The 16,276-nt window shown below is 46.2% G+C and overlaps 1 protein-coding gene across 1 annotated transcript in view; it reads left to right on the top strand.

Moving 5' to 3' along the window:
• CALN1 (calneuron 1) overlaps positions 1-16,276 on the top strand; it is a 330,546-nt gene that overhangs the window by 39,237 nt on the left and 275,033 nt on the right. Inside the window, exon 2 of the mRNA XM_081131483.1 lies at positions 1,168-1,292. Within this exon, the coding sequence (XP_080987609.1) occupies positions 1,175-1,292 (118 nt within the window). The 5' untranslated portion in view covers positions 1,168-1,174. The remainder of the gene's footprint in view (positions 1-1,167; positions 1,293-16,276) is intronic.

A 16,276-nucleotide genomic window follows, 5' to 3' on the forward strand; every position in this document is an offset into this window, starting at 1 on the left:
AGTTCTCTGAGCCCCTTTCCAGATGGGGAAGCAGAACCTGACATGCTCAGTGGCTCACTCACTATAACAGGGCCATGCCCTTTCCGCTGTGGAATGCCCATCTTTCTGTCTTTCCTTTCTCCTCTGTACATGCCCCCCCTTTTTAAGGGAGAGAGAGACAGAAACATCAGTGTGATAGAAACATCAATCCGTTACCTCCCATACATGTCCCAACCAGGGATCAAACCCACAACCTTTTGGTGCATGGGACAAGGTTCCAAAGAACTGAGGCACCCGGCCAGGGCTGTACCTGCCCTTTCATTCTCCTTACCACACCCCTTTCCCTCTGCTTTCCCTTAACCTGGAGCCTCTGGCCTGCCTTGCACTGCTGTGGACTCCTAAGGCCCAGGAGTGGCCATCTGGGTAGAGCAGCTTTGCCTGGAGGGTTTGTTAGTCTGGGCTAAGGGGATGATTTAATTTCCTGGGAGAGGGCTGGAAGCTGCTTAGTTCTGAGACACCTTGAGGTGTGACTCACCTTTGTAGTAGGGCAGGTGTGAGTGGGGTCTCAGGGGTGCCCTCATAGCCACTGGTGCAACCCGGACAGGTGTAGGGGCCACTTCTCAGACATGCAGCCTGTTATGCATATTTACTTAGAGCCTGGCATGTCCTACCTGCTTGAGCACTGTGTGAGTGGGACCTGCTTTACCTGGGAGAAGTGAAACAGTCGGACCTCTGCAAGGTCAGAGCCAAGATGTCCAGTCCCAGGGCAGCCTGACATTTCTGGGCTGCACAGTCCTTTCTTATGAGAACTGAGAAAGAGTTTATCAGGACAGGGAGAGGAGCAGAGAGTGTTCCTGTTTGTAGGGAGGGACAGCGTGGTGATGACATGGTGTCCACAGTCTGCAGGGACAACACGGTTCGAATGCATAATTCAGTGGGGAAAGTGAAGTAAGACATAAAGGGAAGGAAGGGATAGTACTTGAGACCATTTGGGAATTGATCAGGCCATGGGTACCCTGGGATTTTCTGACTATCTCCCTCTAGAGACGTTATTATTTAAAAGATAACGCTGGCCATCTGAAAGCCGGGGTGGCCTTCTAAGGAAGGAAGGAACGACTGACGATGTTCCTCTAAGGAGGAACGACTGACGATGTCTTTTTCTCTTCACCTCTCTTGTCTCGGGAGCAGGGAGAAGATGCCTTTCCACCATGTGACCGCTGGCCTGTTGTACAAGGGGAATTACCTCAACCGATCTCTGTCTGCTGGCAGCGACAGCGAGCAGCTTGCTAACATCTCGGTGGAGGAGCTTGATGGTAAGGAGCCCGCCCCATCTGGGCGCTCAGCCACCCAGAGGGGCATTTGTGGCTATTGTGCATCTCTGGTGGAAGTGCCAGGCTCTGGCCACCGGTGTGGCCACGTCTGACTGGTTGAGGGAAAGAGTTCAGAGGTAAATCCTGCCCCAAGGACTCCTTTGTGTGGGATAGCCCTCGATGGCGGAGAGTCCCGCTTCCTTGGATACTGACTGGGAGGACAGCCTTCACCTCCCCAAGTGTATTTTCCAGTTTATGGAATCTTTATCACCCATGGCGTTGTCATGTTGTTATAGTGTCATTTATGGAGGGGCCCAGCTGTGGGGGAGGGTTAGGCCCTGCTAATAGGCATCTCTTGACTGGCGGCCACGGTGCTTTGAATCTTGCCCAGATCAGAGTCGCCTGGAAGCCGCGTGGAGGTGGCAACGGACAGCAGTTGTTTTTATTGCCTCTGTTCCTTCGTAACACAGCTCAGCCCTGGGTATGCAGGGCAGGGTTGGGGTGGGGAAAAACCTGAGAACTCAATGACTAAATTCATCCTGGGACACTGCCCCATTGTGTCCCCATTGGTAAACCAACCCCCGATTAAAAAATAATTAAAATGGGAAAGAAGGAGATTTTTTCTGGAATAGAGACTTAGGTTGATTCAGCCAGATGTTTGCCTGGGTGCCACGTCTGCTGAGGCCAACCCAGAATCGGTTTCTCCAGTGTTTTGGAACGCTGTGTTCCTTGTAACACATTTTAAAACACGAAGTCTACATTTATTTTCTAAAAGAGAGAAGTCAAAATTACCCCAGATGGCTCACATCTTTGCTTTTAAGTGTAATGGTCCGAACCAGCGTGCCTTTTCTGTGCTCGTTTCTCACCAGGGGAAGGTGGGAAGATTCCGTGCTGGGCCGGGGAAGCCAAACGTGCTTCACGAGACGGGCGGCAGATGAGGGAAGCAAAGGATAAGGTCCTGTGATAGCTTTTCCTGCCCTTGTTTATTTTGTTGGCCTGTTTCCCTAAAGGCTTGTTTATTCACATGAGGGAGCAGTGGAGTGGCAGAGGCCGGTGGGCTGGGTCCAGAGGAGGCTCGATGGCAGAGGGAGCGGGGATGAGGCGGGCAAGGCCAGGCTCCTTAGGGCCCGCAGCTGCTCACTGTGTTCTGGACAGACTGGTGGCCAGAGAGGACAGCAGTACTCTCGGATCTACTGGCCTTCAGCTGGCCAGAGAAGAGTCAGGTGCAGAACACAGATGCATGCAAGAGAGCCCTGTTGTGACCCTGTCCTGGTGACTGCAGAGAAGGCTGAGGCCGGGCTGGCTGTGTTTGGCAGGTGTGGTGAGGCTCAGGCTCTCCCACACCCCGAGGAGTCCACTCCCAGTGGAGATCAGGGCCGGTGGTGCATTGATTTGGTGGGTTTGGGAGTGTGTCTGTGTAGTTCCCCTGGGTTTATCAGTTAGCAGGAACCCCCCGAGTGGGGCCCTGCTGAGCAGAGGCTGAGACCTGGCAACTCTTGATGAGGCCGAAATCCCTAACCAGATGAAGTTTGAAAATCACCTGTGGCTTTCCCAGATCCCACTTTCCACTTTCCTTCCCCCTCCCTCCTCCCTTCCAACTGCGCCATAAATAATCAAAAGATGACTTCTCCAAGACTTCTCAGAGCAGCTGGGTTTTCTCTGTTAGATCTGGGCCACCTCTGGGACAGATGGCCTTTCAAGAGGATGGCTGGCTAAGTTTGAGCCCTGCTCCCGCTTGGGCACCTGGCTGCATGTTCTTGGGCAAACATCAGAGTTCACCAGCTGTTTCACCCAGGTCCAGGCAGCTGGGCAGGGCTGAGAGGTGCCTTCTTAGCAGGTGAGATGAGCAGGGAGTGACTCTAACAGCCCTCAAGCCTGGGTGGGCAGGCTCAGCAGTGAAGCTGGGGGCAGGGGGCCGGGTGGAATGAAGCGGGACTTCATGACCTACGGGCGCCTGGTGAAGATGCTGTGCTTGCTCTTCAGGAGGGTAATTGGGCTCTCTGCCTGCAGAGGAGCCGTTTATTTTCTGACGGAAGATTTCTTCTACTTTGTTATTTTTTGCCAAGGTGACCCCTGAGTTATGACGGCTCTTGCTTTCTTACGAGCATCGTGGGGCTTGGGCAGGGCTGTGCAGATGTGCGCTGGGTTTAGAGCAGGCGGGCTGGCAGGGTCTGAAAACCAGCTGGTGTGAATCAGTCCGGATGACTGTGCGTTGGTGCCTCGGGGAGCCAAGGTTTCCAAGACTTTGCCTGTTTGCTGTTCTCCTGGGGCTGCCTCCTGTCAAGCTGAATCCTCAAGTCCTGCTGTCCGAGGCTGCTCATTTTTCCTCAGAGGTCTTGAGGTGCTGCACAGGGACTTGATGTGTTGGACACTGATGTGTGTCCTTTGTGGTCCGGTTACCTCCTGCCCAGATACTAGTTGGGTACCACCCTTTCAGTGCTCCCCCCTACTCACCCCACAACACTGCAGCCTCCTGCTTCAGGATTTCCACAGGGACAGGTTGGTTGGTGTTTATCACCAGGGACAGATGCCCCCTTCCTTCGGTGTAAGGGTCAAAGGTGCCCAGTTCCCTCTGAGAACAGGGTAGACAAGAGCCCCCCCCTCCCCACAGGCATCTCCAGCTGCCATTTACTCTGGGAAGTTTCTGTTTCTTCTCTTTACACAAAGCTCAGGAGGAAATAATGCAAAGCTGTGGCAAGTTGGCCAGACGGGAGTTGGAAATCACCCTACAAACAAACTCAACCACGATGAATTGGTTGAGATATTCATTCATTCATTCATTCCTGCTCATTTATTCATTACAGGAATGTTTACCCAAATGCCTTCTGCATAGAGGAGGAAATAAAATAAGTATAATGTTCATTGCCTGTCCCCAGAGAGTTTGGAGTCTACCCAGGAAGTTCATGTATATACATAATTAATTAGCAGTATCTTGCACTTTTACAGGGTGTCGTGTGAAATTTTATTAGACATATGAATTATAATCTTTAAAATACAATTTTCAAAATGCTATTTATTGAATAATCTTGTGATGCCATCTTAATCTTCAACTAAATTTGCCTCTGTTTGAAGTTCATTCATTTTCATTAATATATGATATTCCAAAGTTTATAATATAACTCTATTTCTATATCCGTTCTATTCAGGATGGATATTTGAGTTTCCAGTTTGGGGCTATCAGGATCTAATCCAGACGTGCCCCTTCTGTTGCAGCTGTGATTAGGGTCTGCTCTCCTTATGGCTTCCTCGTAGCAGCTGTGAAATATCTGGGCGTAGGTATTGCACACTGCTTTTGCCAGTAACAGTGTCAGCCCCCTGGATTGCTGTCTCGGGTCTTTCTTTGAGCTGAATCTTCGTTTGCTCACACATCTTTGATGGTTATTATTTCTGTTCTTTAGGAATGCCTCTCATCTTAATGCTAGATTTTCATTCATTTTTCACACTATGTGTCTCTTCTCACACCATTTTTCTCTGTTTGCATGTGTACATTCTGGATTCCTTCCTGAGTGTGTCTTCCAAAGCACTGAGTTAGTTGTCTGCCTTTGTTTAAAAATTTTAAATTATTTATTATAAATTTTAAAGTAATTTCTATAATATGTGTGTATATATTAACAATATGTGTATATATCAATGTAATACTCATGTATATATTATACATATGTACATCAATTACATATATGTATATAGAAAGCCTTTTTATCCAATTCTAATGCTGCTTTTATTTTGCATTAGAAGATGTTTTCATATGGTCTGTTCTGCTTTCTGATTCAACCATTATAGTTCTTTGTAGGTCCAGTATCTGTGAGCACACAAGGTTTGTAAAGAGTCTTTAGTCTTCTCTGTTCTATTTTCACTTTATTCCAGATCTGGGATAATTTTCCCCTTTTCAGCCCCAGACTGGAGAGACCAGTTTCTATTTGACATTGATCTGTCTAGTCCATGCCTGAGGGCAGAAGTGGGATCTTGATGGCCCCTGATGCTGGGTTAGTTCCCATGCCACAGAATTATATAACTCCTCTGCTCTTCTCTCTGTTTCCAAACTGGTGTCCAGCTTTCAGTGGTCCTGGGTCCATTCATGTTCTCATCTGTCCTGCAAATGATCCTGCATGGGCCATGTCAACCCATGGCCCTGGCTGCTCTCAGAGGCGTGTTCCTGTGAGATGGGCTTGGATTGGGGACTAGATCACCATGGAAACAGTTTCTATGAAATAGGGAGTGACTGCTTGCTTTGCCAGTCACTGTAGCCTCTGGGTCCCTGGTAAGGGCAAACAACAGTGGTGAGTCAAGGTCTGCCTTCCCAATGTGTCACTGTAGTTCTTGGGTTGGTGGAGGTTGTGTTCCCAGTTTCATTAGCGTTGGAATTAGTGGAAATTCTCTGACGTGTGGGCATATCTCAAAATTTGGAGGTATTTTCATTTTAGTTTGGGGTGCATGTATCCATCATGAAGCCCCACTCTAGCAGTTGGCTAACGTCATGTGGACTGCTCCAGAATCACTGCTTCCCACAGCCCACTTTCCTCAGTGACCCATGTTTGCCTAATCCAGTGGACACAGTATTTATTCTGTAGCATCTGGCAGTGTTTTCACACCTTTGGTTTTGAAGTTTGTCACCACCTTGGCACCATGTCACTAGCTGGCTCTCCTCCTACCTCTTTTCTGCCTCTCTGTCACTTTCAGTGTTCATTGTGAGCCCTTACCCCCGCCCACTCCTTACGCACTGCTATCTCCTGGGGTTGGTTTCGTTGGCCTCCCATGGATGTCTATGGCTGATCGCCTCAAGATCTACATCTTTGCTTCCTATCTCCCTCCTTGATTTTAGACTTGCTACTTATAGTCTTGGGTAGAAGTCCCACAAGTATCTTAAACTCCAAAGATCCAGAGCGCTATGGATTTCTTTGTTCTCCCAAACTGCCCCTCCTGTGGAATTTTCCCCATAAAATTATATCACATTATACTCAGGCAGCCACCGTGGAGTCATCCTCGATTCCTCTTTTTCTCTTACTTCTCCCATAAAACTGACAAAGTCCTGCAGATCAGCTTATTTCATAAGTATTCCTTCCTCTCTGACCCCATTGCTATGGTCTGTGGCCAGGTCCCCATGTACTAGATACCTGAAGTCACCGGGAGGGGTCTCCTTGTACCTCACCCATGACATCATCCTGTGTCAGTTCAGGGCCATTTCACTGGAGGGATGCCCCTCAATTACATACTTGATGAAGTTACCCCTCTGCTTGTAACTGCTTTCTTCTTGTCCTGCAAATATATAAATAGATGCACATTTAATATTTCTTTAACTTTAAAAACATTTTCAAATCTACAGGGGTTTTGGAAAGTATAGTGAGCACCTGTATACCCTTCGTTTAATTGTTAATATTACAACGTCTGCTTTTTAAATTTTGTCACTAATGACTGATTTACTTTATTCAAAACATGAAGTCACTGTCCTGTTTGCTTTTCTGAATGGAAGCCCCTTGGCCAAGACATACCTGGATGTTAATTTTATTTTGGTGGGGGAGAGATCAGGTATGGGGAAGCATTTGCTTTCTTTCTCTCTCCTGTTCTTTCAACATGCATACACCCACAAATATTTTTTCCAGTTTTAGAATTTTTAATTTGGTTCTTTTCTTATAGTTTTCATTTCTCTAATGAAATATTCTATCAGTTTACTCATTAAAACAGTGTTTAAAATTTTTTTGGATACATTTTTCTGTATTTATAATAGCTCTTAAAAGTCTTCATGTACTAAATCTAACATCTAAGCAATAGACCATCCTTTGGTTAGTTTCCATTGTCTTTTTTTAGATTATAATACAATTTTTTTTGGTCTTTTTGCAGGCTCTTACTAACATTTGACTATGCACCAAACACTGAATACTATGTTATAGAGACACTGTGTTCTGTTAACTTTTTCTGAAGAGGGCTGATTTTTGCTCTGTAGTTCAATTACTAGTTGACCACCTTAAATGTGTGTGGGTTTGGTTTTATGCTTTGATAGGATAGGTCTGTGGAAATCCCAAGGTGGCTCCCAAGCCCCTCTAACTTGGTAGGGACTCAGCCCCCAAACTTGCGTTCTTCCTGGATCTGGTCAGGGCTGGGTTTTCCTTTGATTAGGGTGGGTCCAAAGGAGGCCTTGTTAGTGGCTCCTAATTCTTACAACGTGATCTTTGTAGTGTCTCAGCTGGATGCCCGGGGGTGTTAATGAGGTTTTTCAGACAGCTCCTAGGGTTGCTTAAATTCTAGTATCTGTTTTCTTTTCTCAAACTCATAGCAGCTTCTTCCTGGTAGTCTCAAGTTTAAGCTCAAGTTGCACAAGTATAGCCCAGCTTTCAGACAGATATTCATCGGGAGCCCACACACAGGCTTCTGGGGCCCCTCTCTGCACAGTTTTCTTCTCTCTGCTGCCTTACCTCACAGATTCTAGTCCCTTCACCTTCAGCTAGTATGAACTGTTGCTGAGAAACTGTCCCCAGGCTGAGAGCCAGGGTGACATGGGGCTTGCCATGTGCATGTCCCTTCTCCCTGCAGTTACAGTCTTGTACCGCCTGTTGTGCGGTGCCTGGAAACAGATGCTGTAAAAATTTTGTTCAGTTCTTTGGTTGTGCAGCTTCTGTTTGGAATGATCGGTCTACCTGGGAAACACATATTCACCTTTTAAGTTTCAACATTGTCATCATCATCATCGACATTACAGCTGAGTGCTTATTATATTCTAGGAACTTTTCAAAGTGTATCCCATGAATTAACTCATTCAGTCCTCTCAATAATCTTATGATACAAGTACTGTTATTAACCCAGTTTTTAAATGTGGAAAATGGCGACTTTAAATCACCTAGAAGCCTCACTAGCATGTGTTGGAACTGGGGTACAAACTGCCACCTGCCATCAGAGCTCATGCCTTTTGAATTCTATCCTCTGAATCCTCTATCCTGCTAGATAAGACCCTTTGTGCCTTCTCTGCTCCCTCCTGTCACCACCATACACATCACTGCCACCACTGTGACACACGGGTGAGAACTTGGCTGATGAATCAAACCTTCAGTGGGTGGAGAGATATTTTTAAAGCTCTGTGTGAGCCCAGCATGCTCCTCACCAAGAGCAGAGGTGCCCCGGGATGGGCTGGGGATGGGCATGAGTTCATGCTAGCAGGGGGCTGGCTCCGGCCCCTCCCTACCCCACCCATCTGGTCCATCATATCTTTTCTTGTAAAGAAGACCCTTCTCATCCCCTTTGTTCTCTCCTCTACTTCTGCTGGTTGATTTAAAAATCCCAGAGGTGTACCCTACTTGCCTTTTTGGAGACACTCCTGTCTACAGGCTTTTCAGGAGGGGTTTTAAGGAGGCAGGAACATTACTGTGACAGGAAGAGCAGCTCACCACCATTGTCTGAAAAAGCTGATGGCGCGGATGGAGTTCACTCCTCGAGAGGAGGCAGTAAATCCTACGCAAGGAACCACACTCTCCAACAAGGGTAGGGATGCCTGCTGTACAGCTCTGCTCCCAGCCCGGGAACTAGCCTTACAACTAGCTTTTATCTCTGTGGGTGCTTTACTCCTGGAGGCTTGACCTGCCTTTGAGCCCTGAGAGCGGAGTGTTTTGTGGAGAGTTGTGAAGCTTTGTTAGCAGAGCACCGAGGGATTTCTCTGATGGTAGTTGCTTCCAAGGGCCCACTCCTTAAAGGGACACTGGCCAAAGTCTTCTTGTAGTTTTCTGCATCTTCTTCCAAAAATGTATTTTGATAGCTGTGGCCAAGAAGGAAACCTGGGTACCGTCCCTGCCACTTTTCATTTTATTCGTTTATAATCTGTATGCTACCTGTTTCCAAAAGCGATCGAGACATCCTGTGGAAAAGGAAGAAACATGAACTGCAAAGGCTGTCAGAAGAGAAATAGAAAATAAAAACCCATGTATAAAGAGGAAGAAAAAATATGACAGCTCCTGAAACTAATGCATGCAGATAAGCATTAAGTTTAGCTCCAAGCTTTCCGTTGGCTGGGGCAAGATGGTAACATGAGTTTCATTATTCCAGGGATGGCCTTAATGTGTCCCATTAGAAGAGCAGCCTTCTCATCTGGATTTTAAATAGGTTCCCTTAGCCCGTATTAAAAATACTCAACATACAAACATTTTTGTATATATATATATATATTTTTTCAGAGATGGTGGTGGTTTTCAACTTTTTCTCACCCTCATTTTCTGAGGATTTTTAAAAATGCCAAGTCCCACTAGTAGTAGTGGCTTATGATAGTGGTTGATTGTCAATGAAGAGCAAGCTGCTAATCTTAGACTCTCCAGGTGCAGAGAGGAGGGCAGGTTGTAGTCTAAAGAGCCTCTCCATCAGATGACTCCAAGTATGCTACGGAACATGTTTCTCTGGTTCCTACCCCTGAGAGCCCTGCTTGAGATCGTAGGAAGAAGTGATATCTTGTTTGAAAGTTTAAGAACCTGTGTCTGCCATAAAGCATAACCTTGACTTGGGATATTTGAGGACTAAGAGTTACCAACCACTCATTTCTATCATAAAATAACTTTAAAATTGTTCCAGTGGAACCTCCCACTTTCAGCAGAAGTGCATCGTAATCGATCTAAGGTAATTAAGCCCCACAGTGCTTCCCCAGATAATTAGATAAGTTAACCTGTTGAGTAGAGTTGTTCAGCATTATCCATCTGGTTGCTGAAGAGAGTTTGCCAGAATTCATTATTTTGATGTTGGCTTCATTGGTACTGGGCTGTTTCTTCTTGTGGTAATTGGCCAACAGCAGGTTCAGCTGTTTCCTGGGACTACCCAGGGATGTGATGTTAGCGATATGTTCTAGCAGGATGGTTCATTGGTCTTTCCTCTTCACAGTGGCATCCAAGGCATATAATCTGATCATTGCTCCAAATAATTAAAAAGCTGGTGATGAGCTAGGACACAGCCATTTAAAATACAAATTTTATCTATTAAGATGGTTATTTCTACTTTCTCTAATTCTCAAGCCCGAAGATCACTGAATTTACATTGAGACTTGTATTGCTATATTGCTGTGTAACAAGTTACTCCAAAACTTCCTGGTTTAAGATAAAAAACAAACAAACATTTTTATCTCACAGTTTCTGTGGAACAGGAATTCAAGAGTGAAGTAGATGACTAATCTGCCCCAATTCTTTCAAAAGGTTGCAGTTAAGACATTTGCTGAGGCTGCAATCACCTGAAGGCTTGACTGGGGCTGGGAAATTCAATTTCAAGTTCACTCACATGGCTTTTGGCTGGAGGCCTCAATTCCTCCCCTGAAGGCCTGTCCATAGGACTGCTTGAGTGACTTCATGACTTGGGATTTGACTTTTCTTAGCATGAATGATCATTTTATGACCTTGTCTCAGATGTCTCATGTTGGCCAAAAGCAGGTTCAGCTGTACCATGGCACAGCCTACACTCGAAGTAAGTGGAATTAGGCTTCATCTTTTGAAGGGAGGAGTATCAAAGAATTATTTTAAAAGCACCAGAGAGCATACAAATCAGCTTAGAGATGGTTCCTACCTATTGAATTGAAAGCTAATGAAATGTTATAGAAAGTTCTAAAATCGTACTTAGAAGTTTCTTTATGCAGTGAAGAAGAGAGGACCAATGGTCCTTGCTATAGAAATAGGAATTAAAGCCTGCCTGATCCCTTCTTCCTATTTATTTATTATTAAATGTGTTGGGGTAACACTGATTAAAAACACTCTATTGCGTGCTTATCACCCAAAGCCTAGTCTCCTTCTGTCACCATATATCTGATCTCCTTTACCCTCTTTCTCCACTCCCCAAAGCCTGCCTGATCCTGATGAAGTAGGGTCTCCAGAGTCCCTCAGATCCGGGTTCTTATCTCACTTGTACTGAGATAAGCAGCTGCAACAGAGATGGTTAGCTCTTTTTTTAAAATCATTTTTTTCTTTAGTAGCAGAAATTTTAGTTGACAGATGGATGCTACAATAAAGACTACACTTCCCAGTCCCCTTAAGGGGGCTAGGTGTGGCCATATTAGTGAATTTTGGCCAATGAGATGTGAGCAGAAGTGACACTGGGTAACTTTGGTGCACTTTGCTGCTGCTCTTTCCTATCCACCTCCGCATTACTGGATGGGAATGTCATCATCTGACACCATGAAGACAAAGTATCTCACCTTTGGATGACAGAGTGGTGAATTGGAAGGAGCCCAGGTGCCTGAAGATAGTGCAACAGAGAAACTAGCTTCTATTTTTTTTTTTCTCACCTGGACCTAAACCCACCGAATGAGCAGCTGTGTGTCCACAGACAAGAAATTCAACCTCTAAACCTATTTTCCAATATTCAAATTAGTGTTTTACCTATAATACTACTTCTAGAAATCTCCTGCTTACTCTTTTTTGAAGAGGAAGGTTAGGAATGATGGATCTATAATTTCAAAAAATTGGAGACTTGTCGTTTTTCTGATATATATCTCGACTATACTTCAAATTCATCCTTTGAAATGTGAAAGGAAGAGGTTCAGCAGGGCAAGGGGTAGAGCCAGCAGGGAAGGCTGGATGGCGGAGACGCTAGAGGCTTCCAGGAGGACATTAACTTTGGGTGAGTTTGTCCCATTCTTGAGGGCAGGGCCCACATGCATCATGTTCCTCCCTGTGAGTGAACACAGTGAAGGCATAGGCACATAGTGACTGCTCAGAAATACTAGAATAAATGAATGACAGGCCCTCTGGTAAGAGAAGTTTGTCCCCAATTGAGCTGACTGTTCCTGATTATTTCTTCTATATGGCGGTGAAGCGAGGTTGATGATACATGGCATTGAGAGCCACATTACCTACTCCAATGTGCCATGAAATTTGGTTTTCTCACCTGTGCAATGTGGATAATAGTATATACTTTGCAGAGATAATATGAAGGAATATATGCAGAGTGAGTTACTATTGTATATTTGGCATATAGTAAGTGCCCAGTAAATAATAGCAGCATAAGTATTAGTAATTGTTGCTATTGTTGTTGTGATGATGATGATGATGATGATATTGATGACTGTCATGACAAGACACACCCAGACAAAGGATTATTATTCCCACCTTGGGACAAGTTGACTCTTTAGAGGAAAAAGCAAAACACTAGTCAGTGTTATGCAATTGTCCTGTCAGGACAGGCAGACTGCAGAACGTGAGTGCCCCTAATAGGAAAGGCCTATCAGAGTGGAAATATCTGGACGCCCCATAGTGATTCTCTGTGACTCAGCTCTAAGCTCATAAGAACACCTTTCTGCCTGGCCCGAGTGGCTCAGTTGATTGGGGTATCGTCCTGTGCCCCAAAAGGTTGCTGGTTTGATTCCCAGTCAGGGCACATACCTGGGCTGCAGGTGCCATCCCCAGTTGGGGCATACATAGAAGGCAACTGATTCATCTTTCTCTCTTATATTGATGTCCCTCTCTCTCCCTCTCTCTCTCCGTTTCTCTCTCTTAGCATGCCCTCAAGTGAGGATTAAAAACAACACCACCTTTCCTAGGCCACCTGCCTCATCAAAATTGTTGAAGAAAGGAGAGGAAAAGGGACCCAGTGACACTGGTTTTAAACCTTGGTTTGTCCTGAGAAGTACAACAAGGATCCTCTAAGACCTGGGTGGATGTGGGAAATACCTGTGGCTGGCCAGAGACTCAGACCTTCCAGGTCTTCACTGTGATGCTCCCAAGGATCAGGAGTGAGCATGGCTGTAAACATTCTTTAGAAAACCTGATGCAACCCACAATACTTATTCCATGGGTTGGAAGATAGATGATGATGGGAAGTGGGGGGAGGTGTTGAAATCACAGCTGGACAACCAGAGCTCACTCCCCTTCAGAAGGGGACGTTGTCAGCTCTTTGAGTTCAGCACATTCCTGCCTCTCCGACGTGGGAGGCTGTGGTGGAGTAGTGACAGTTTCTGGAAACAGGAGTCCAACCACTTGTTTGTCTAGGAGTAGCTTCTGTGAACATTCCCTTTCCCAGCTTCTCCTCATTCCTACGGGGTTCCCCTTACCCTAGTTGGTAAAAAATTCAAGGTCACTTTTTGCTGTGATGTTTCTTTTAAACTCTAAACATCAACTTCAATATGAATTGTTTGTTGCACTAAGGTTTTATGGTGATATGAGAAAAATGTCTCTTTTTTATTCATAAAGTTGCTAAAATAAATGGCCCCAGGACCTGGAGTAATGCTGGCCTAGGGGCTGTGCCACCATTTGTGCTCTCAGGTGTAGGAATGGTTGTCAGGCCGGGGCCAGGTGTCTGCTTTGCCAGGTATTTCTCTGCTAACATCCAGTGAGATGAGCTTCAGGATATGTAGCTCACTTCCACCATCTGGGTGCAATCCAGCATCTCTGCCCAGAAGCACTGCATGGAGGACAGACCTGAAATTCTTAGTCTGCTGCCCCCAAGCAATTTGTAGGAGACTTTAGAGAGCATAGTCTCTCTGCCATTGCATACCCAGGTAGAGGCGGGGAAAGGGAGTCGTGAGGACACCCTTGAGAACTGTGTTTCCTGTACCTCTGCGGTCTTCTCCTCAGACGACTGTGTGCAATTTCTCAGCCAGCACCTATTGGGGCCAAAAAAACTTCTGAGACTTTCAGGTGAATGACTGATCATAATTTTATGTTAATCTCTTTAAGAACCCTTCAGAGGTGCCGTCTATTTCTGGGAAAAGTGCCTTGAGCTTCCTGCTGAATTCTCTTACCAGATTTTGAGGACCTTGAATATGCAAATGAAGAACCTCGTTTGAAATTTTGAGTCCCCAGAGACTGAGGTTAGTCAGCCGGGAAGACAGGCTTCTGAAGACCTCGGAAGTTGCTGAAGGCCAAGCCAAAGAATGTGCTTAGTCAGGGGTTTTGAACCTGAGGTCTGCGTTTCTCCTGGAGCTTCTGAATCTTTTGTGTGTTTATGAGTAGCACCTTTTTCTGGGGTGAAGACGTACAACTTTTGTCAGATTCTCACGGGTTCAACAGAAAGGCAATACCAATTGTAACCCACACCTGGTGAACTGGGCCTCTCTCCTGACTACACAGAAGATTTGCATTGCTTTGGTTTCTCTGGGAAGACTGGACAAGATGTGTTGTTGCTAGTGACATCCTACTGGTCTTTACAAAGATTGCATTGGTTGTGGCTTGGAGAATGGATTTGAGAAGAGTGGCTCCAGGGGCTGGGGCACCACCAGGAGCCCATTCTCATAGTCAGGGGAGAAAAGGTGAGGGCCTAACCTTAGCAAGTGACCTAAACTGGCAGAGAAGTGGGCTTAGGAACATAAAAATGCAGACACTTGGCCATGTTTATATTATTCAACTTAAAACCTACATTGACTCTGGGAGGCATTGTTGTCCCCATTACACAGATGAGGGAAATTATTATGAAAGTGATGATGTTACTTGCCCAAGGTCACACAACTACTAATGGATAGATGAGATTCATGCTCAGCTTTCTCTGACACCAGAGTTCACGCCCTTCGTTCACTGCCATGGAATACCAACTCCACCATGGCGGGTCTTGATGTCTGGATGTGGGGTGGGCAAGGAGGAAGGGAGTCAGGTGCGTGGCTACCCAATCAGGTAATTGGTTAGGCGCAGGTGGTGCCAGTCGCTGACACCAGGGACACAGGAGTTGGAACAGGGTAGGAAGAAGGCGAGAACCAAAGGTCATCCCACTGGAGGTGGCAAGTGGGCCCTGGGACATTGAATTCTGGGCCAGGAGATAAAGATTTGGAATCTCCATTATATTGAAGTGATGGATAAAAAAAGGGGACCAAAGACAGAACCCCGAGGCCCAGCAGGCATTCATTCCTTTGATCTCAGATGGTCGCTGGTGATGGGGTTTGAAAGGCATCACTTCGCCAGCTAAGCTTCTTCGTGTCCTTTAACTGTGCTTTATATGCCATGTGCAGTCCCCTAGTTGTCATACTCTCAAAGCCACAATCCACTTTCAGAAGGAAGAGCTCTGCATGAAAAAATAGGTCGCCTATTTGTGCTCAATTTGTTCTGTTGATTGACAGGGCCCCTCTCTTTTAAGCTTAGTTTGAGTCAGAAATGTGTTGAACTCACTGGCTGTATTAGATTTTAAAAGTTCGCTCCAGCCCTCGGCCAGGCAGATCTCTTTTTAAGGGTATTGTAGAAATACACGGCAGTGTACTCTGCTAAAAAGACCTGCGAAGAGGCTGTTATTCACAGCTTGCCTGCCTATAGTTAGGGTGCCCCAGGCAGCCGCCGGGCCCAGGATGAAGCGCTGGACTTCTTGCCTGCAGAGGCGAATTCCAGGGATTCTGGAGTTACGCTGAACGTGGTTCATGCCCTGGATCTGTCATTTGTCATCTCCTTGCCTTTGGGCACACGTACCTCAGTGTCCTCATCTACAAAATGGGGTACATAGTTCCCCTGTCACAGGGAAGGCACGTAGCATGAGGCGTCGCACGTGGCGGAGTGCTGTGTAGGGGACGAGTGTGAGTGTTGCTGCTCGGCGGGCGGGGGAAGGAGTAGGAGGAGAGGGACATACTGAGCTTCTGCTCTCTTTCTCCTGCCCGGCCAGTGACAGAGGAGTTGATTGAACCAACCTGGAAAGTGTGAAACATCCACCTCATTTCAAAGGGAAAGAACGAACTGAAGTCTTATTTGTGAATCTGGAATTTGGTCATTTTTCCATCTTTTTCAGGTGTGTGTGTGTGTAGGGGGCAGAGGTGCTGAGAGCCCTGATGCTGGCCCTGTCCATGAGCCTTCCCCATGGAACCTCTGGAGGTCCTCAGACCACAGGGGCCCCTCGACCCCCGACGTGCTGTCATGATCGCATGAACTTAGAATTCAACAACATTTTGCCGGTGTTAGTGGGCTGGGCATGCAGGGCGATCGGGGGAGAGGGAGCCACACTTACTGAGCATTTATTTTGCGCCAAGTACATACACCAGGCTATTTCACGCCCCTCTTCCTTCCTTGTTCTCATCGCCTCGCAGAGTCCCTCTCCTCCCCTGCCCCCCTCTTGTTTTCACCTCTCCTTCCTTT

The sequence above is a fragment of the Miniopterus schreibersii genome (assembly GCF_964146895.1).
Source record: "Miniopterus schreibersii genome assembly, chromosome: 3".
Classification (NCBI taxonomy): Eukaryota; Metazoa; Chordata; class Mammalia; order Chiroptera; family Miniopteridae; genus Miniopterus; species Miniopterus schreibersii.